A 23,172-nucleotide genomic window follows, 5' to 3' on the forward strand; every position below is an offset into this window, starting at 1 on the left:
AAAGCTTACATTTAAATGAGTCGATTAATAAGTAATTTCAAGCGTTAATCAATTCAAGCGAAATTTTAAGCTTGTTTAAGCTTGAATTAAATTAAGCTTAATTTAGGCTTGAATTGAACTTAAAATAAGACCTAATTTAAAAATATAAACTAATAAAAATGTCTATGTATTTAGAAAATTCAGAACTAAATTTTATAAGATTAGAGTACATAATAATCCACTAAAGTAAAATTTAAAATATAATATAATATAAAACATATTACTCATATTTTATATATATTATAATTGTTTTATCTGACTCATGATTAAGTTTGGATCGAAATTATTTTTGAGTATATTTTGAAAGATTGAGCATTTGAGCCGAGCTAATCAAGCGAGCTTGATTATTTTGGCAGCCCTATCGGTAATGGGTGAAAATGGGTTGGATTAAGTTCGACCTGACCCGCTATTCAGATCGGATCAGATTCGGAAAGAAAAATCTTATACGATCCGGATACGGATATGTATACGAATAGCAATTTACAAAAATGTCTGGATCTAGATCCAGATCCAGATACAGATAGCCTTTTAGAAAAAAAATTCAGCTCTCGAGATATATAGTTAATTTTATCGGATACGGATTCGGATTTAGATAACATATATCCCTCTCTTATCTCTCTATCTCCCGTCTCTCCCAAATCTCCCAAATCTCCTATCACCGGTCACGGACGCCATCAACTCTCCGGTCGCGGCGTCACCAACCTCGCCTCCTCCGGTCCTCCCTTCTCGAGATCGGCGACACTTAGCTCCACCTCCTTCGGTTCTTCCTCGAGCTCGGCGACAATAAGCTCCACCTTCCGGCCCTCCCTCCTCGAGGTCGGCCTCACCAAGCTCGGCCTCCTCCGGTCCTTCCTCCTCAAGCCCTCCCTCCTCAAGCCCTCCCTCCTCGAGCTCGGTCCTCCCTCCTCTGGCCCTTCCTCCTCGAGCTGGTAGACAAGGTGGTCCTGGATCAACAAGGTTTATAGTCAGGTACTACCATTTATGCTCTCTTATCTCCTCTGTTTCTGCACTTTGTTATAGTTTTGGATTAATACCCTACTTCAAAATGTGCAATTTTGTTCTAATTCCATGTAGTTGGAGTTGGTCGGTCAATCTCTTTAAGAATTGGCAATTTTGCAATTTAGATAGATCTGGTATTGAATCTAGCTAATAAGGTTAAATCTAGACCATTCAAACTTAATTGTATGAGAATGGGGAAATTATCAGATAAGGATCCATGTGTCAGATAATATTCTGAACTGGATACAACTTCAAGAAGTTAGATGAGAATGTAAGTTCCAAGATTTTTCTTTGCAGGTAAAGGATTGCAAAGCCTATCACTTTGTTAACCTATAATGCACAAAAGCAAATAGGCATCCTATTGCACAATGTTCCTGCGACTGTAGGCTCTAGAAAAGGAAAGGCTTCATGTTTTAATTTTTAAGACTCAGGTAGGTGATACCAGCACATTTAGTTGAAGTATGTTGTAAGTTACAACATACTATTGCACAATGTTCCAGCACATTTAGTTGAAGTATGTCGTAAGTTACAACATACTTCAACTACTGTTACTGTTGAATGTTATAATCCAAAATTAGTACATAGATTGGCAGCACAAAGAGATTTAACAAATATTAGAATTAGAGTCTTACTTTAGTTCTATTTTCATAGATCTAACTTCTAGACCATTTATAGTAGAATGATATATGGACTTAAACCGTAATTTTCACTCTTATTAGTTGTACTTTCGCTGCTCTAATATGCATGATTGTATTTCTCTCCCTATATCCCACATAAGATGGGATTTAGGCTTGTAGTCAGGAAGTAGGTAACAAGATTTACTAATTGCCTATTGTTTGCACATTTTGATATGTATCCGTTTAAGAATGAATATGATATGGAAACTTACACGAGATATGTCTAAGGTAGAAGGTCATAATTTGTTTAAAATTTGATATGTATCCATTTAAGATCCGAAAATTTATTCGAAAACTATTCGATCTGTATCCGAAAACTACGAGATCAGTATCCGAAAATTATCCGATCCGTACCCGTTTTCTTAGGATATGGTTTTAATTTTTGTTATCCGTCAAATATCCGTATTCAAATCCATATCCGGATAAAAAATATGGATTCGGATGTGGGTTGAGCACTATCCGATTCATATCCGATTCATTTTCACTATTGACCTGCCCAAATGGCGAAATCCCTAAACATAAATCCGAATTCAACGATTCCCATTCTCTTTCTCGACCGGCGGAGATCTCTCCCCTCTCTGCGACGGTGGGTTCTCTCTTCTAGACGGTTAGTGGTCTTTCTCCCCCTCTCTCTTAGTCTCTCTCGTTCTCCGCCTCATTCACTGGCCTTCGGCCACCACGACTTTTCTCTCTCTACAACCTTCCCACTTTCCTCTCTTCCTCTCTTTTGTGCTGCCTCCACAACCGCTGCCACCTCACCTTCGTCTTATCGTTCTCTCCCTCCTTTGGTAGACTGCCACCTACTACCTTCTCACGTTCTCTCTCTCTGCCAGTCTCCATCACCTTGATGTGGGCATCATCTTCAATTTGACCAAAATAAAGTTGTTTGAGTCCAATTTTGGTCTAATTGGTCTAATTAGACTTAACTTATCTTCACATTTAATTTGTTGGGTTGATTTTTAATTCAAATGATCAATTGAATTAGTCAACTGATAAATATGGTAAGCCTATATGCGAGGGATGTCCGCGTTGAGTTATTACTTAAATTTGGTTAGTTAATTTAGGTAAGACTTAATCAATTAGGATCCTATTAGGAAATAAATTTCTATTAGAATTTCAATTGATAGTTATTGTATGCTTATATATTGGGGATGTCCACATTGATTTATTACCCAATTAGATAAGATGATCAATTATAGTTCTATTAAGAAATAAGTTCCTATTAGAATCAGCTAGAATCAAAGTTGTTAATATATTTAAGGGTTATTGCATGAGAAACAAGCAACGATTTGGAACAAGATTTATTTGAGATCTCTCACTTTCTCCCTTGTGGTCCTTTTCTTCTCTTTCCCTTACTCTCCCTTACTCCTACTCTATCTTTGGGTGCCTGGACGTGAAGAGGAGGACTTGGTTTCAAAGTAAAAGCACTACTATTCTATTTATTAGTAAACTTAAACTCTAAAGTCTTTTCTTACACTATATTTTAGGCTTTTCTACATCAACGTATCTATTTGAGAGTTGAGGAAGCTACTGCCTTATCTGAGTGGTTTTTTCTCCTTTTAATCAATTAACTTTTTATCAGCTTACCATATTTTACTTTAGTTACTTGCTTGGGTCAATTATTCTCCAAAACATTGCATTCATACTAGATTTGCATCACACCTCCAACCTCTGCACGAGGCATCACATCGGAGAGTGTTAGTTAGTGTAATTATGTGAATTTTGTTACTGTAATAGGGTAACTCAATTGTGTAATAGTGTAACTTACTGTGATTTGATTGTTTGAATTAATGTAAAGTGTAATTCGATTGTGATCATGTTTTGTTTACTACATCTACGCATATATTAGTTTGAATTAAGTTTGGTCTTTTGGGAGGATTTTTCTTGAATTGTTTGCAAATAATCATCACGGAGAAATCATGCATTTATATCCTTAATGTTGCTTAAATTTTTGCCCCTCTAAAATATAATCTCCTTTGTATCGTTGATGTAGGGAGACAAAAAGATTATGGACTTGAATGCAATGATGACAACCTTGGAGCCTGAGTCCAGCATTTCTGGGGGTCTTTGTATTCCTGACAGGGAGAAAATACTATATAGACTTCCTGAGGGAAAATCTGTTTTCGGTATGCTTTTGTCATCCTTGTTATCCCGTTGTTTTTTTTCTCTACTATATTTTTTTCATTAGAGCATGCGAAGAATTAGTTATATAAATAGTCTGTATTTAGTCAACCCCAATCTCCAAAAATACCAAACTTATATGGTCAACATTGGACACAGCAAAATATACTCAATATTATAAAATCCTAACATGTAAGAAATGAAAAGGAAACACATTAAATAAAAAAAAATAAAAAAAGAACACTGCTGAAGGCCTACTTTAATTTTGTTTTGGGGACATTGTAATATAATGAAAGTCATGCAGTTGCTACAAGTATTCTGATCTGAGAATTGCGTACTTGATTATGAATTAGTGGATAATGAAAATAGAGAATTGCAAAGATCCATGTATAGAATTTGATTCTGTTTTTTTTTAGTAGCTAGGCATCAACAATTTGTGTCAATACTCAATCTAGTCTTTTTGTGGTCTGGCTATGCCTAGGCCCTATGCTGGTGTGGATTATGCGGGTGGTAGAGAGACTGTGCTCCAGTGTAACCTTATGTGGCACATGCACAACTTTCTATAGCACTGGTGAATCATAGCTAGACAGCAGTTTAGACAATGGAGATGTAATGGCTAGCTAGGAAATGTAAGATTGTGGTAACCTTCTTATATGTTTTGTTATGACTGATGTTTCATGCATCCACATGATCTTTGTAGAGTTATCAATATGATCCAAATAAGTTAAAGAATTTGCCCTTTTCATTTTCCCTCTTTTATGTGTTTGATTTCGTCTTATGTATGCACCAACATGTGAATATACTTATAGTTCTTTGTGAATATACTTATTGTGAACCATGTATGCACCAACATGTGTCCAACTATCACATATACACACCCTGCTATACTGGCATGCCTGCATATGATGAGTCCTGTAGCAAATTGGTTGCTGGTGTAGCAGTATTAGTTATTAGGTACTTACAAGCATTTGACTAGTTTTTGTGGGATTAATGTCTTTTTTCTGATAATAATTCTTGTACTATTCTACATGGTTTGCAAAGTTGCATCCAGCTTTCTCTAATGTAGTTCTTGGTATTTCTTCTTTTACCCTATACAGAGATTAACTATATGTATATCTGTATGTTGTACTCTTGTTCAGTCAGTATTTGTCTTGTGTACATCCATGCAACATGAGGTGACAACACTTACAGAATAAACATGCTTCATGGATGGCAATTGTTATAGTCTCCTAACTCTTTTTAGTGATCTAAAACAGGTCTGGATGTTCTTGCGAGCAAGAAAAGAGCGCTGGAAGGTGATGTTGGGTTTAAAGCTCCGTCTCAAAGAACAATTTCATCTGTTACTTCCATAGATGAAGAAGAGCAGTCTGCTTCCTTCATTGAAAATGATAGTGATAGTTTACCTCAAAGTGAACGTCCTTCTCGCCGTTACCGAGGAATTGTTGTTGAGGAGCAATTACATTCAGGTAATTAGTCTTTATTTATGATGTACATGATGCTTTCCAGCACTCTTATGAACTATTTATGAAGTTTTTGATTAATCATTGTTGCTTTACTAGTGTACAAGTTAAGACTTATAAAGTTTCAAACTACTAAAGTTTTAAAGATAACCAGCAGTATTACAACTATCAGTACCAGTATATAATTTTTCTAAAGTTCGTTCCTTCTGTGGCCACATTCCTTTCTTTATTTGTGCTAAAGCAAGAGAGAAATTAAGAGCAATTTAATTCTTTATAGAGTCGAACTTATAAATAGGGTAGCAGCAGAGAGTGTATAACAACAATACCAGCTCATGTTGCTGGACTTTCTCTCCTTTTCCAGTTTTTAGTAGAAACCATACTCAAGTCAGGAAGGAAGTCAAGAGCTCAAGAATTGTGTTTGTTGTTGTCTTTTTCTTCATTGCGATACTAAAATAAATCCATTTTATATTTCAGAATCTACTTTAACAAGCGATGATGAACGGAGCTACACTTCTCGTACACGGCGAGTGAACAATTCCCCATGGCAAGAGGTAGGTTACTGTTTTACTATGTTGTCAGAATTTGCAGTATGATTGGGTCAAATGAGTCATTTAAAGGTTTTTTTTCCTCATTGTAGTAGTTTCATCAAGCAACCTATTATTTTTTTCCTTGTGTTTTGAAGTCCCAGACTCCCAGAAGTTCGTCGAGCTTTCAATCTTACAGGTCAGATAATTATGAGTGGGATAGAAAACAAGGACATCATATTGACAAAGGATATTGTGAGCGCGAGAGGTCAACATCCATAGACTATGCAAGTAAGCGCAGTCGACATGGGCACATCTCAAGAAGAACACCAGGTGAATTTTGCTGTTACATCATGATTTTAAACTAGCTTTTCCTTTTTCTTAGTCTGATGAAAGTATTCTTATATCTTGATCTTCAGCCAGATCTGACTGGGATGATGGTCGATGGGAATGGGAAGATACCCCGCGTCGAGATTCTCGGGACAGCCGTGCATCACGTAGGCATCATCCTTCACCATCTCCTATGCTGGCGGCAGCATCACCTGATGCACGCTTGGTTTCTCCATGGCTGGGTGGTCATACACCTCGTTCTGCAGGTAAGAATGTGGTCTGTTTGCCAAAAGCTAACATTTTCTTTAATGATTTTTTTTTCTTGAAGATAATCAACATTCTAAACGATAGATTGAGAGTATAAAAAATAATACATATTTGTCTACAGCTTCCCCTTGGGACAATGTTTCTCCTTCTCCTGCTCCAATTCGTGCCATTGGTTCTTCAAGAGGAGCTCCACATTCACGCTCAGGAGGAAGATACCATCAGCTAAGCTTTTCAGCTTCAACAAGTTCTAAGGTATTGTGGCATTAAGTTTCACTTTTAAACCTAATATGGAGGAAAGACTTTCTTCTTCTAAAAGGTGTTTTAAGTTTAATAATTACTGCCTTTTATAGGATATTGAAGATGAAAGGAGCTCTTTAACTACGGATAAAGCTTATGAGGTTACAGAGGAAATGTTGCAGGAGATGGACTATAATGCTGATCGTGCATGGTATCTCATTTTCTAGTTTTTAATATTTTAAATTACTTTAAAACAAAATGTGTCTGTTATATCTGTCACTGATTCAAGCTATTTCAGATGCATTTATGATGTTTTGTTCGAAGTCTCTTTTCTGTTGCATAAATGTTAGAACTCTATGATATATTCTATTGGTTTATTCTGAATCCTCTCAAAGAGAACTTGATGGTTTTATTGAAAACAATGGGCCACTTGTGTGACAATGAAACGAACCATAACTTGGAGTTACCGTGATTTGCTATATACCATAGTTTCTGTATCTGTTTTGGTAATCTTAAAAATTGAAAATCTGATTCAGAGATTAGAGTTTTGATGATATGTGATTTACCAAGTTCTACTTTCAGCTCTATGGTTTAATGCTCTTATCAATGTTGGGGACAAATATTTCATGTCACTTTGTGATTTATTATGTAGGTATGATAGGGAAGAGCTCACCACGATGTTTGATAATGATAACTCATATTTTGGTGATAAGTCTTCATATCAAAAGAAAGAGGCGGAAATAGCGAAGAAGCTGGTAAGTATTCTTCTTTTTCTCCTTTCAATATCTCTTTACCTGATTATCTATCTGTCAATGTGGCTTGCTAGCTGGCTAGATGTTCTTATTGTTCTACTATTTCTTGGAGCAACCTAGGTTGCTTCATACATGATTAACTGTGCCAAATTGAGTCTTTAATGTGACAACTGGTTTGTATTTATACATATATAAACACACACATATATGCACTTGATTTCAGGATGTTCTTGCAAAAGGGTGACAACATACGTTAAAATTGGTTAGTAGGGCACATATACGTGCATGCCATTTCAACGTGCAAAATATTGCAGTCTTGGAGTGGTCACTGACATCTCACTGAACAGCCCAAAATTGTTTCTAATTCAGTAACTATTGCAGGCGATTATGCTGTAGGTCACCCATGCCTTAAAATTGGTTAGCATATATACACATCATGTCAACAAGCAAAATATTGCAGTCCTAGAAACCTTTTCTGACATGGTCAGTGTCATCTTACTGAACAACTCAGACTTGTTTCTAAATCAGTAGCTATTTCAGGTGGTCATGCTGTAGGTCACACTTTTGAATTCATAAAACCAATATACACAAAATAAATAAAAGTTCCTAATAAGGTATATGGAAGATAAATATTTGCAACTATGTGAGGCTCTAATTTTTATGTTCTGTATGACAGCCGAAGAAAATTTTTAGGATGCATCAGGCCATGTGCTGTTGTGCTGGTCGATTTTTTGTGTGGAGACTGCACATGCGTGGCATCTATAATGGTTCACAAACTGCTTTTGTTGGTGGAATAGTGTCAGTGATATTAATTTATTGGTTTTTTTGAGCCTCCTAAGGGATTGGGAGTTCATCTATTGCCTATAAAGCATTGACCTGTGTACTGATTGATATGCTTTGCTTTGTGCATCTCTTGCCGACCTTTTTTATGCTCACTGAGCTGCATTTCTAGCATTCTGAAAGAAGAGGGCCTTCTTACAGTTGTCCTGTTGTTGCCAAATGTTGGTTCACCCCTATTTATGGTGTTTGCCATGTCAATATTTAATGACTCAATTGGTACAATTCAGTATTTGAACAGAAAATCTGTCATGTAAAGTGTCGAATACCTCTGACATCAACAGTATTTATTTCTTGCTTGGTGAACACATTTCACATTCTATTATTAATGTAACAATGCTAGTCTAGAAAGAATTTGCATTCTGATGGAAGTAATGCCAAAAAAAAGTAATGGTGGGATATTGCTGGATTGGACAGTAAATCTATGATACCAAATTTCTTCAGTAGCACATTAATGTCTTATGACCTTAGAATCTTTAGCATGTTCATCAAGAAAAATTGCCAGTCACTGCAAAATGCTTATTTTAATATATATTTTTAATAGATATAGCTATAGATAATATCAGGTTACTTGGCAACATTGCGATGTGGATAACGCATTTAAAGACATCATCATAAGAATATATTCTCTAAATTTCAATGTACATTTGTGGCAGGTGGAGTTTGGATGTAAATTTGGTTCTTATATACGTCTTACATAGTAAAGTTGATGATATGTCTAATCCTTTGGATCTTTGGAGTTATGAAAACATTTCTGATGTATCTTTGTTGATTGCAGACACGCAAGGATGGTACTCTAATGACCCTTGCGCAGAGCAAGAAGTTATCACAGTTGACTGCTGATAATGCGCAATGGGAAGACCGGCAGTTGTTGAGATCTGGAGCTGTAAGAGGAACTGAGGTCCAGACAGAATTTCAAGATGAAGATGAGCGGAAAGTAATTCTTCTTGTTCATGGTATGTTGGTATTTTTTTCCCTCTTTAATCATTAATATGGCTTTCATATGTGTTGCAAACTTTTTATTCCATAGCATGTCACAACTTTTATCAGTGGAATATGCATAGTTGCTAAGTGTGTCGAAAGAAGAACAATAATTCTGACTACAAGATGCTGGGAATTTGTTTGGTCATAGTTATTTATTTTTCTCTTTCCTTCTGAAATATAATTAGTAGGTTGTGGCCTTGTAGGATGCAAAGTATTTTGATTTCTGTTTTCAGTATTCCATGACTTGACAAGTACTTAAGCTTGATCTTGTGGAAGTTTCAAAAATTTCAGTTGTAATGATGATATTTAGTCTTTTCCTGTGTTAGTAAATTAGTTTTCTTAGCTCGGTAGGCAGATGGTTTGTGTATATATTATGACAATGCTGCATGTTAGTGGCGATTAAAGAATTGTACCAAAGATCGTAAAATGACAAGTTTTTATTTTTTTTAGCATCTTTAAGAATATAAATGAGGTTATGAACACTGGTTCTCCTGAAAACTAACTTTTCACCTTTCGGTAGTTAGTTGAAAAGAACAATGAAAGCAAGTAGTGGTAGTCATAAACATAACCTTTACTATTTGTCAGATGTATTTTATCGAATCTCAATTGTTGGGGCATTCAATTTATTATAGAATGGAAGGGTCATGTCTGTTAAGAGTGTCTGGACTACCTAGTTCAGGTTGAGTCATTGGAGGCCAGCTTCTTTTTCATCTCCCTATGGCTTTCCTTGTCAGGTATAGATGATGGAATAACTTTCTTCCATTTGTAGAGATCCTATCAAATAGAGACATGGTGTTCTATTGGTGTACTGCTGTCCGACTTGATATATGTACACTACTCTTGCCATTAACTCTTTCACCAAAAGTCAACTCTATACTCGTTAAATCCTCGGTGAACAAGATTAATGTACTACTGAGAATGAGCTATTTTGTATTAATGTACTACTGAAAATGTAAAAGAGATGGAAAAAGAATCTTTGTTATCCATTAGAAAAGGTCTGTAGAGTAGCATCTTCTTTTTCTCTGTGTGTGTGTGCTTTGACTGCTTGAAATGACTTCTCGTCCTTTCTTGTAGAAACGGGAATTCTCACTTGATTAGCTGTATCATATATCGTTGCTATATTCTTTTTCTGGAAATGCAAACAGTCTATATATAAAGATTTGATCTAACCAGACATTTTATGTTGTATTTTGTTTGACTGTAAATCATTTTTAATCAAGTGCTATGGGTTTTAAACTTTTAGTTGTGAGCTTAACTGCTTGTAGTACTTGGAAACTGAAATTTTGGGATTCAGGTTTCTGTTTAAACATGACCGTGTACTGTATTATATAGTGTTTAAACGGGATCGTGCATATTGTATTCTGTTTGAACGCTCCATATAGAGTTCTGTTTGGACCTAGGCTTCAGATACTTACATGAGCCCCTTTTGTTCTTCATCTTCCAATCTTTCGCACCATCTATTGGATATTTAGATGTCTAGTTAGATGTTGTTAATTGTGCTAATGGAAGCAACAAACTGTCCCTAAATTGCATTTAATTGGAACTTGCAACAAGCTTGGCGCTGGTGTTAGTGGTTTGCACACAAACTGGAACTTGCCCGATTGTATGTGTAGAACTTAGAAGATATACAAATAAGAGATTCTGGAGTGATTCTCAATTGGGCTTGGCATTTGTAGTATATTCTCTTCAAGTGGCAGTCTTTGTGTCACTCCCATAATGTGATGCAAACCGATTTGGGGGTACTCGATTTTGATACCAAATTGATACGATTAGTGATGGAGGCTTGGTGTAGAGTGGAGATGATGATGGAGTGTAAGCTGAGTAGTTGATGGAGGTGGTTTGACAGAAGATGGTTTAGCGGCTTGCAGATGCGGTAGATAGGTGAAGGCTATGATTAGCTTACAATTCTAATAAAAGCAAAGACGGGAATTGTACGGAAGTAAAGATGGCTAAGGCAAGGAGAGATGGAGGAGGAGAAGTTAGAGATGAGAGAGGAGGCTAATGCCGAGAGAAATAGAAGAAACAGTAGTTTTTCCAATAATTTAAAGTATGCTTAATATACAAATCATAAGGCTCTATTTATTTAAATAGAATAAAGAGTCCTAAAACCTTATAAAACAAACTATTTAGCTTATCTAAACAGTTCATAAATCTCCCTTGGATTGGATCATCATTTTGCTCCAGATAGAGTTTTAATTTGGAGAATGTCTGAATAGGAAAACCGTAGATCATGGCGTCATCGATCTAATCCATCTGGTTTCATATTTTTTGGTCATTGTATAAATATTTGCTGATTATTTTTTTGGGACTGCCCAGATTGTAAATTCCTGTAATTCAGGGGCTTAGACTAATCTCCAGCTCAGACTTAAATCAGACTTAAATCATATTAGAATGCCCTCTATATATTTGAATTATATGCTTTAGCAAATTAAGTTAATATGGTTGCATTAGTACCTTGACATATCGTAATATAGTCTCCATCACCTCCTTCCACTGTTGATTTATTGGTAAATAAAATCAGCAGCAGCTTATATGACTATGTCCATTTTTGATTTCCACGGGCCAGACAGTACCTATACTATTATGGAAAGAGCCTATCTTTTTGGTAACTTGAATAAAAGAAAATTGGAAATCCAGTATTGTTTGGCATCTGACTTAAAGAGAATTATGCAACTTTTAAATTTCCTGACTGGCTTATTATGCTAAGCAATTGCATGATGAGAATCTAAATGCGCTATATGACGTCTAGTTGCTTTGGTAGTATTTATTTGTTTGTCTTCTAGCATTGTTATCTAGGATTTGTTTTGGTCATGGATTAATCATAGTTTGACACAGAATGAACCTTCTAGGCATGATATATTTACTTCCAACATTATTGTCTTATAGATACAAAGCATCCTTTACTAGATGGAAGGGTTATATATTAGACGTCCTTTGTTAGTATTTATTTGTTTGTCTTCTAGCATTGTTATATAGGATTTTTTTTTTGGTCATGTATTAATTAATCATAGTTTGACACAGAATGAACCTTCTAGGCATCATATACTTACTTCTTATGTTATTGTCTTGCAGATACAAAGCCTCCTTTCCTAGATGGACGGGTTGTATATACAAAGCAAGCGGAACCTGTAATGCCACTAAAAGATCCCACATCAGATATGGCTATAATATCACGCAAGGGTTCTACTTTGGTTAGGGAAATTCATGAAAAGCAAAGTATGAATAAGTCACGTCAACGCTTTTGGGAGCTTGCGGGATCAAAACTTGGTGATATTTTGGGTGTCGAGAAGACGGCCGAACAGGTACTCATAGCGTCATAATTGCTGAAACTTTTATGAAGCAATAATGTTTGCTAAAGTTCACATTTGGACTGATGTTCTTTTTAACACTTCAAAACTATCAGGTTGATGCAGATACTGCAGTAGTAGGTGAAGAGGGTGAAGTTGATTTTAAAGAGGAAGCAAAATTTGCACAACATATGAAAGTCAAAGGTGAAGCTGTCAGTGAGTTTGCCAAGTCAAAATCTCTTGCACAGCAAAGGCAATATCTCCCAATATACTCTGTGCGTGAGGAATTGTTGCAGGTTGGCACTTAGAGACTTGTCTTACATTCATTATACTTTTTGACTTTTATTCTCTTTGCTGTTCTCTGTATATGTTTTTTTTTCATGTGATTTTATTTGTATATTTGGTAATATCTCCCAATATATTATATGTGAGGAATTGTTGCAGGTTAGTATTTCCCTTAGAGACTTGCCTTAAATGCATAACACTTTTGAGTTTTATTCTCTTTGTTGTTCTCTTTATATTTTCGATATCTTTCTTGAAGATGCACATGGATATTTTATGATGCATCTGTTGAGTGCTTCTATTGGTAAAGCTAGAAAAAATGATTAACTGAGAAAACTTTTGTGAAGAATAGGAAATGAATTTGTCAATCCATTGATCTGCTTCTTGTGTCAAACTATGAGAACTCCATAAAAGAAATGCTGAAATTTGCTATTGCTGATTCAACAATTGATGTATTACGCTTATGATGCTTTTCATTTTTATACATGTATAATATATTAATCAGTAGATTTGTTGGCTTCTCAAGAAACATGACAAATTTTACAATTTTTGTGTTATTTGATAAGAAGACATATATTATCAACAGTGGAGTCAATAAACTATAGAGGTTTGTGAACTTCATTGAGAATATTGACCAACAACAAAAAATCCATCTCGATCCAAATCTTGGTGAGAATTATTCTTCGTAACCATAATAAGTCTATGTAGAAACCCAGCTTATGTTGCGAGAGTTACACTGATTTCCTGCAAATTAGCTTGCTGAGCTGCAAAATCCACTCCTGGCCAAATGAAGGACCTGTTCTCTTGACCCACTTAAGTGGTAGTGGCTGCCAATGGATGAGGCCTAGCAGTAGAGGGTGTATGAGCAACGATATACAATTGAAATATCGATAGGTTAGATTTCAGGACTTTACCCAAAGGTCCCAAACCTTTCGGGAAGAAACTTTTATGTTATTAAACAGAGCATCGTTCCTATGCTTCCAGATCTGCTAGTGTAGGACTTCAAGAGGAGCACGAAATAGTGTTGTGCGCTCACTCGAAAGACCACCATCCTCATCCCCAAAAAGATTTAAAACCGAACTTGGCATTATTTCCATGAAATCTGTGTCTGTACTATATGTTATTTTTATACTTTTTTTTTATCCTTTTCCATCTATGATTCTTACAGACTGTACTCTTCATGTTGCTTAAAATGAAAGACTCGATTCAAGTTAATAATTAACTCTTTCTTGTGCAGAATATTAGATAGTAGTGTTCTTGAGCTGGATTCTATATTTGTCATCTCATTGGCCTATTGCATTTTTTGTGCTCATTTATCGGAATGCCAGTGCTTAGTTGCAACTTTTAGCCTAACTTCAGGTTCTCATACTATTATCTAGGTGGTACGTGAAAATCAGGTAATTGTTGTTGTTGGAGAAACGGGTTCTGGGAAGACAACCCAACTAACACAGGTCAGTTTTCTACTATCTAATTATGATTTATTGATTATCCCGTATTTATTTTGTATCTGACTTTTAGAGTTTTAACAGTATCTACATGAAGATGGATATACATATAGTGGCCTTGTCGGTTGTACACAACCACGACGTGTGGCAGCTATGAGCGTTGCTAAACGTGTCAGCGAGGAGATGGAGACAGAGTTAGGTGATAAAGTTGGGTATGCTATTCGATTTGAGGATGTTACTGGTCCAAATACTATTATAAAGGTGATTATTCATCTCAGATTTTTGTAACTTGTAGATTGTAATTTTGTCTTGTGACTTGCATATTCTACATTATCTGCACTTTGTGGTCTATTTCCACTTGCTTCAGGTAGGCAGAATGATCACAATGGTTTCAAACAGTTTGCATGAATATCTTATTAGACAGAGTAGAGCTATTTCCTTCATAGAGTTTCAAGAAACATAAAAAAGTTGAAGGATAATAATTATTATTATATAGAAGGATTTCATGTTTATTAAAGCTCGTGTTTCCATGGTTAATTGTCATATTAGAATTGATGTATTAATAGCCTTGGTTTTGGCAATGTGAAATTTTAACATACTTTACAAGCGTTCCTGATGTATCTTTTGACTGTGCCTCCAATTTTCTCTAGTATATGACAGATGGAGTGCTTTTACGTGAAACACTGAAGGATGCTGATCTTGATAAATACCGGTATGCTATTCTTTCTTTTCTTACTTCTGAAAGGCTGAAACAACACAAAGTCCTAAAGTATTTTATGCAGTTATGACAGAAATGTTGTCAATAAAGTTGAACAGACAGTGATATCTCATCTTCTTTATATCTACTTGATCAGCTTAACGTCCCTTTCCTGCTGTTCTTTTCTAATGGGTTGGAATCAAGTCACTCAATATAGTGGAGAAATTTTATACTTGATGTTTACAGTTCGATCTCGTGGTCTGTTTATGTATATACTAGTCCAGTATGATTAGGATGGGAGTGAAAATTTCAACAACTTACTGGGGACTTTGGCTTTAAAGAGCCCCACACATTTAGATGAGATTCTAGTAATGTTGATGAGTTTTTGATGATTTATGCAAAATTTTATGCCTCGTTCACAGCTGGAATAGGGTTATAGTTATTACCAAAATTAGGGATCTCTTCTAGGAATAATTGTTCCTATGTTCACTTCTATTTTGAAATAAGGGTATAATTATGGATCCCAAAATTGGACGATTTTGAGTCGGATCGGGATCGGCTATAATCAATCCCGATCAGACTGGTTTCGGTCAGTTTCGGCCGTATCGGTTGAAAACAACAATATCGGCTAAAATTCATATTTTTTTAAGATTCAGGTTGAATCTAAAATATATCTAACATAGGAGACATTAATTATTGATATCATCAATTGCTTTCTTTTCAAATTTTTAGTTTTTACTCTCTATCTCTTACACACTCTCTTTTCACTCTCACACATCACTGAGTTCATTTGGTAGCCGTTCCAATGAATTTGGATGAGTTTTTTTTTTCATATTTTTTTTTCTCATTTTTTTCTCTCACCCACTTTTGACTTCTCTTTTCTTACTACTATAGTATAACAACGAAGAGAGATCTCTCTTTATGTTGTTCTGCAGTAATAATTTACCAATATAAAAATTTATCTAATTTAAGTCAAAATTCATTATAGTTTAAGTGAGTTTTTTCTTTAGTTTTTAAAGTTCATATGTGACTAATATTTATTTCTTATTTTTGTATTATTTTTTTTATAAATTTTTAGAAAATTTTCTGTATTTAAATAATATTTATAATTTTATGTAATTAAAATAGTCCGGGCCGATACGGGCGGCGGCGGATACGACCAATACAGCCGATATGATCGATACATATCGTTTTCTTTTAATGGTCGATCCTGATTACAATACCGAGTTTTAGAACCTTGAGTATAATAATTATCTTTAATGTGATATAAAGTGAAGGTAAGAATAAAAAAATACTAAACTACCCATTGATTTGATATAAAGTAGATTGATGATTTATCTGCTGCTATTAATAAAAGAACAATATCCACTAGATGATTTGCTGACTGCCAAAGATAATCTCAAATGGTAACTTTCTCGTTGATCGGCTTTTCATGTTATTTATTGCGAAAAGTATTGTCAGCTTGACGCTAATAAGTCACATTGATTCTAGGATGCATTGTTAATTCTATACATTTTCCTTTTTCTTGGAGTAATTACTTTAGTTATGATGTTTGGCACTAGGAATCATAGATCACAAAATCGGCCGATTTGGACCCGAAACCAGCTTGGTGGCTGGTTTCGATCTAGAATTGGCTGGTTTTGGCCGTATTGGCTAAAATATTTTTTTTTAACATTCAAGTTGAATCTAAAATATATCTAACATAGGAGGCATTAGTAATTTGATGTCCTTAACGACCTTCTTTTCAAATTTTTTATTATTTACCTGTTTTTTGTTACATACTCTCCTCTCACCCTCACATTTCATCGAGTTTATTTGCCAGCCAATCTAATGATCCCCTTTGGCTACTCTATACTTTGGTGAACTTGGGGGTGTGTTTTTTTTTTTTTCACCCACTTTTTAACTCCTCTTTTCTTACTACTTTTGTTCTATAGTAGTAACTTAAGAGTATAAGAATTTGTTAAATTCAATAAAATTTATTATAGTTTTGAGTGAATTTTTTAAAAAGTTTTTAGGGTTCATATGTGACTAATTTTTATTTTCTTAATTTACTATTATTTTTATAAATGTTTAGAAATTTTCATGCATTATAAATAATATTTACAATTCTACGTAACTAAAAATAATCCAATCCGATATGGGTCGCTGATATGACCGATACGGTAGATATGTATCAGTTTTTCTAACAGTCGATTCTGATCCCTATATCTAGTTTTGAAACCTTGCTAGGATTTTATCCTTGAGTATTAGTGCGAACTTTTTTTGCTCAAGCAAGTGGTCTCTAAACATTTATTTCTATTACATGCTGACCTATCCTTTTGATCCTTTTCAACTATTGCATGGCAAGTTTTTGTCAAAATTTAGTATTAGACCAATGTTTTAAGTATCAGAATTAGGACTTAGATCAGCTGTCCAAAAAAATGATATATATCAACCGTATTGGCAGGCAGTATCGATCGTATCGGCTTGTATTTAAAATAATTTTTAAAACACAAAAAAATTCTATATTTTTTAGAAATAATAATAATAAGATATAAATATAAATTATTTATATATAAAGTTTAAAAACTAAAAAATAAATACTATTTTCTCATCTATATCTATCCCATTTTTTGTCTCTCATGCTCCCTCTCACAAAAAAAAATTTCTTCCATACATTCTCCCACTAATTTTCTTTCTTGTCAAATTCTCTCCTACTAACGCTCTCTCTTATCAAATTCTCCTCTACTAACTCTCTCTCTTATCAAACTCACTCCCCCACTAACTTGCTCTCCCACTCTCTCTCTCTCTCTCTCTCTCTCTTATTAACCATCTCCTTCATCTCCCTCTCCCTCTCACTCACCCACACCGACTACCACCTCTCTCTCTCTCCAGCATAGTTTTTTATTTTTTATTTTTTCTCCACATCTCTCTCTCCCCCTCTCTTCTTCCCTCTCCCTCGTATGACGGCAACCCACAAATTATCTTCCTCCCTCTCTTTCACTCTCTTTCCCTCTCTCCCTCCTTCCCCTTCCCCCTCTCTCTCTTTCCCTCTTTCTCTCTCTCTCTACCCCTTTCTTTCTCTTTTACTCGTACCCGTCTCAGGATTAGCCGATATGGCTAATCCCGACTCGAAACGGATTGGGTATCAGGATCTGTCGAAACTAGGATCCATGCATGATACCCTACGCTTGTTTGGCATTGATAACTTTAAAATGTCATAGTTTCGACAACATTCTAAGAAAATGTCATAATCATCACTAGAATCATTGTACTCTTTCAAAAATACTATCATTGTAAACTTAAAAGGTATATTAAAAAAATGATCCTAAATGGGGGCTGTTAGTCTTCATGATCTAAAAAAGATGAAAATCATTTTTTCTTGAAGTTAGGAATGATATATAAATTTTAATATGGAGATTAAAAAATATTATGATACTTGAATCTTGATCTAGATCCTCCTATAATATGATACTGAGTGGCATTAGGTAGTTTTGACTTGTTCCAAATGGCTTGTAAAGTGGTATGGTAAACTGGCCTTTGACCATCTCAATTAAATTTGAACTTTGGTTAACTAGATCAAGTTTGCAGACTGAATTTCTGTGGCAATTTGATATCTTGGGTGATATAGTGGCAAATGGGATGTTTGAAAAGCTTTCAATGTCAATAATGTAAATGACTGTAGTATTAATTGTGCTACGACCTATTCATTATTTTCTATGTTACGTAACATTCTATTATGAGAAAGTATTTTGAACGACAATAAATTCTTAAAGAATTGGATGTTTTTATGGAACTAATTTTTCTTTTTACAGAATTGTTATCATGGATGAAGCACATGAGAGATCATTGAATACCGATGTGTTGTTTGGTATATTGAAGAAGGTAGTTGCCCGGCGACGCGACTTTAAGCTCATTGTGACATCTGCAACTTTAAATGCACAGAAATTCTCCAACTTCTTTGGAAGGTTAGATATGGCTGTTTGCAGAAGAAAGTTTTGGACCCTATGCTTGTCCTATCATTTTCTGTGGTATATGTTACTAATTCCTTTTAAATTCTCTTTCCTTCTGCAGTGTGCCTATATTTCATATTCCTGGCAGGACATTTCCGGTAAACATCTTGTACAGCAAAACACCTTGTGAAGATTACGTGGAAGCTGCAGTGAAGCAAGCCATGACCATTCACATTACTAGTCCTCCGGGTGATATTCTGATCTTTATGACAGGGCAGGAAGAGATAGAAGCTACATGCTATGCTCTCGCAGAGCGTATGGAACAACTGATCTCATCTGCTCGTAAGGCAGTCCCAAAGCTCTCTATACTGCCGATCTACTCTCAGTTGCCAGCTGACCTGCAAGCTAAAATTTTCCAGAAAGCTGAAGATGGTGCTCGCAAATGCATTGTGGCAACCAATATTGCTGAGACATCACTCACAGTGGATGGCATCTTTTATGTCATAGACACTGGATATGGTAAGATGAAGGTCTACAATCCAAGGATGGGCATGGATGCTCTCCAAGTGTTTCCAGTCAGCCGAGCAGCTGCAGACCAACGTGCTGGGCGGGCAGGAAGAACTGGCCCCGGGACATGTTATAGGCTGTTTACAGAGTCGGCCTACCAAAATGAGATGCTACCCAATCCTGTTCCAGAGATCCAAAGGACCAATCTGGGAAATGTCGTATTGTTACTCAAGTCTCTAAAGGTTGAAAACCTTTTGGATTTTGACTTCATGGACCCACCTCCGCAGGAAAACATTCTCAACTCTATGTACCAGCTCTGGGTGCTGGGTGCCTTGAATAATGTTGGTGCCCTCACGGAGATTGGCTGGAAAATGGTGGAGTTCCCGTTGGATCCAACACTCGCCAAGATGTTATTGATGGGGGAACAGCTCGATTGCATCAATGAAGTGCTGACCATTGTCTCTATGCTTTCAGTGCCATCAGTGTTTTTCCGGCCAAAGGATCGAGTTGAGGAGAGTGATGCAGCAAGGGAGAAATTCTTCGTCCCAGAATCGGACCACTTAACACTTCTTAATGTTTACCAGCAATGGAAGGCAAACCAATATCGCGGAGATTGGTGCAATGATCACTTTTTACATGTTAAAGGGCTTCGAAAGGCAAGAGAAGTAAGGTCTCAGCTGCTAGACATACTGAAGTCCCTGAAGATTCCTCTGACTTCATGTGGGATGGAATGGGATGTAGTGCGGAAGGCAATTTGTTCTGCATATTTTCACAATGCTGCTAGGTTGAAAGGTGTCGGTGAGTATGTGAATTGCCGGAATGGGATGCCATGTCACCTGCATCCCAGCAGTGCCCTCTATGGACTCGGATACACTCCAGACTATGTCGTTTATCACGAGCTTATTCTAACAACCAAGGAGTACATGCAATGTGTCACCGCTGTTGAGCCGCATTGGCTTGCAGAATTAGGCCCAATGTTCTTCTCTGTTAAGGATTCGGACACATCTTTGCTTGAACATAAGAAGAAACAAAAAGAAGAAAAGACAGCAATGGAAGAGGAAATGGAGAATCTGAGGAAAGAGCAAGCTGAAGCTGAAAGGATAAGTAGGAAGAGAGAACATGAGAAGAGAGTGAAGCAACAGCAGCAAGTCTCGATGCCAGGTTTGAAGAAGGGATCTACTACTTACCTTAGACCCAAAAAGTTTGGTTTGTAGATAACTTGATTGTCTTTTTTTCCATTGTACAATATAAGATCAGGATGAGAAGATCCGTATTAATAGAGTTACAGATGCCATTTACTCTTGTTGCATAAAATATCTGTATCTTTATAATTTTTTGCTCTAATGTGATGCGATCACATAAGAAGAAAAAACAAACAAGAGTCTATAGAATGGAGAGATGTTCAAGATCAACTGAGGGCTTATAAGAAATTGTACCATAAAATTTAGCTGCGTTGACTGTAATATAACTTGAAGAGTAGAAGGAAACACAGGAGATGGATTTGATATAACTTGAGTAAAACAGGTAAAATAAGTTTATGTTTCAGAGTGCAAAATGCACCAGTGTTTTGAGCTTATTGGATGTTTCAGAGTGCAAAGAGTAAAACTCTATATTGTTGACCAAATTCTCTTGGGTATTTTTGTGCTTTGCATGATTACTCAGCTCCACCCCTCCGGTACGTAGTTGCTTCAGTAAAACATGTTTCTCTTGGTGTGGTTCATTTTAAGACTAATTTTTCCAAAAAATAAAAAAAATAAAAGAACTCTGCAGTTAGCACCTTCTGTCACCTTGTTGTCCCTTTTTCTTTCAATTGAAAAACAGTCACATGAGGTGTTTATGAGTTATGACTTATTTTAAGCTTTGTTATGCACCAAAGCGTCCTTTGGCATTGGAGAGGAGCTTTTGGTGAGAAAGCCAACTTAAGCTCCCTCTATTTTCTCTTAATCAAGAGAACTCAGATAGGGTATATCACTCTCAATCTTTCTATCTTTGTTTCCTTTCCGAAGTACGTGTATCACAATTTCTTATCCAGACTTATCCCACAAACACCTCCAAATTGTCAAGTCAATTGTCAATATGATTTATAAGGGTATACTAAAATAGTTTGTCATAGGGTATACTATGCGCTTCCGAATTCTCTATAAAATTATATACTTTTAGTTTATGTTATTTGTTATCCCACATAGGTTAGCGTTAGATGTTGAGAATTTTTGGTCCCCTTGAGAATATCATATAGTTTCCTTTCCCATTCACCGATGAGCTTTACCATTGCCATCAATTCTTCTAATACATTCAACCTCATCTTTCTCCATCTCTGACCACATCGAATATACGTAAAATACTTTTTATCAACCACCAATTACTTAGCCTTGTTTTCTATCATTCTCTCCCGCTCCTTACAATTTGAAAAAGATTGAGGAACGGAAAGGTGATTTAAAAAAAAAATCAAATCAAATCTGAGAATTTCACATAAAAAATTTTCTTTCTTGCGCTTTGTTTGACTTCATGAGGCCGGGCTTTGGCTCTCGGAGGATGAAAACAAAGAGGAGACACATGATCAACGAGTGTGCTTCTTGCTTTAACTGTGCTTTGATTTTGAGATTTGGCAAAGAGTTTGAAGACAATTTTTATTTCACTAAAATATGGCTCGAAGCAATGGGTGGTGAGAATAAAGACCGAGTCCATTATGAGAATAAGGGCATCAATACATTTGAGGGCTGGCAAGAAAAAAGGCATTGCCCTAGGAGAATTTCATGGACGCCTTGGAAGGTGAGAATTTAATGGCAGACGCGAAAAGTATCGGCATTGGAGAGGGAGCGGTGGACGTAGAGGAGACACGATAAAACTATTAGATTTAAAATTAAAACACCGAATTGTTCAATAATTTAACAAAATAATAAACCGCTAATTAATTTAACATTCAACTTCTATATAAAACACTAAACAATTCAATATGCAGCTTAAGACATTGCATTTGACGTGATCAAAAGGGGCATCTTTTGGTATTAAGTTTGATCGGTAAACCTAAACAATAAATATACTTCCTTCCCTAAACCTACCTTCTACTATCTTCGGCCACGGAATCCCCAAAAAACTTTAGAGATCACCTAGAGCTAGTCTGCCATCTCCGACCAGTGTCCATGTATTGATCAACGTCTCACTATCTACCTATCTGATTCTTACAATCTTGGGTTTATTGGAAAGCTCTCTACGAGAGAGACAATATATCTAAATTTCAAGTTCATTCAACGATTAGATCGTTTAGAATTGACCTCTATAGTTCTGCCCAAAGTCTATCTCAGCCCCAAACCGATTTCATCATTGCTAAGCCCCTTCCACCTTCCTCACTAAGTTTAGATCATGACATAAAACTAAAACGTTAATACTAATCAGTGTTTTTACATGTAAAATGCTGATGTAATCAACGTTTTTATTGAAAGAAGCTGAAAAATCAGGATATATATAAAATAATGAATAATTAAGTATTTAATTGTTAAAGGTATTAAGCCATTCAACATCTTGTTAAGATGTTGAACTACTCACTTATGCAGATTATGACTTTTTAACTGATGGTATATTTTGGATATATGATATGACGTTATGAAGATGATAGAAAATTAGATATAATAAAAATTTGTAGCATCATAACTTTGTGATTGGTTATTTATTTTAGTCACAAATATGTCAGATGTGACAATATGAAAAAATAAAAATTTTATAAGGTAGAATAATGAAGTGATTACTTGCAACCAACAATGCTCACAATCATAGAAAAAGACTATAGCTCCTTACAAT

The 23,172-nt window shown here is 35.7% G+C and overlaps 1 protein-coding gene across 2 annotated transcripts; it reads left to right on the plus strand.

The window, feature by feature from the left end:
- Positions 1–623: 623 nt before the first annotated feature.
- Positions 624–20,691, plus strand: LOC140796353 (pre-mRNA-splicing factor ATP-dependent RNA helicase DEAH7-like). 2 transcript variants are annotated; one of them, XM_073149348.1, is made up of 17 exons: positions 624–1,008; positions 3,709–3,841; positions 5,093–5,302; positions 5,771–5,847; positions 5,979–6,153; positions 6,240–6,416; positions 6,539–6,669; positions 6,768–6,865; positions 7,307–7,409; positions 9,022–9,199; positions 12,300–12,529; positions 12,631–12,810; positions 14,176–14,247; positions 14,326–14,502; positions 14,892–14,953; positions 18,733–18,885; positions 18,992–20,691. In XM_073149348.1, exons 2-17 carry the CDS (start codon positions 3,724–3,726, stop codon positions 20,589–20,591), a joined length of 3,741 nt encoding a protein of 1,246 aa, XP_073005449.1. In that variant the 5' UTR covers positions 624–1,008; positions 3,709–3,723; the 3' UTR covers positions 20,592–20,691. The 2 variants fall into 2 exon arrangements, with proteins under 2 accessions (XP_073005449.1, XP_073005451.1); XM_073149350.1 differs by having other exon boundaries at positions 869–1,008; positions 5,985–6,153.
- The last annotated feature ends 2,481 nt before the right edge of the window (positions 20,692–23,172 follow it).

Source organism: Typha latifolia, chromosome 10, assembly GCF_019914945.1.
Source record: "Typha latifolia isolate L0001 chromosome 10, TyphaL0001v2, whole genome shotgun sequence".
NCBI lineage: Eukaryota > Viridiplantae > Streptophyta > Magnoliopsida > Poales > Typhaceae > Typha > Typha latifolia.

Excerpts from the sequence above, each read along its gene's own strand:
- LOC140796353 (XM_073149348.1), top strand. The coding sequence starts at position 3,724 with ATGGACTTGAATGCAATGATGACAACCTTGGAGCCTGAGTCCAGCATT. Across the intron at positions 3,842-5,092 it reads TGAGGGAAAATCTGTTTTCG|GTCTGGATGTTCTTGCGAGC; the intron begins GTATGCTTTTGT and ends GATCTAAAACAG. Across the intron at positions 5,848-5,978 it reads ACAATTCCCCATGGCAAGAG|TCCCAGACTCCCAGAAGTTC; the intron begins GTAGGTTACTGT and ends TGTGTTTTGAAG.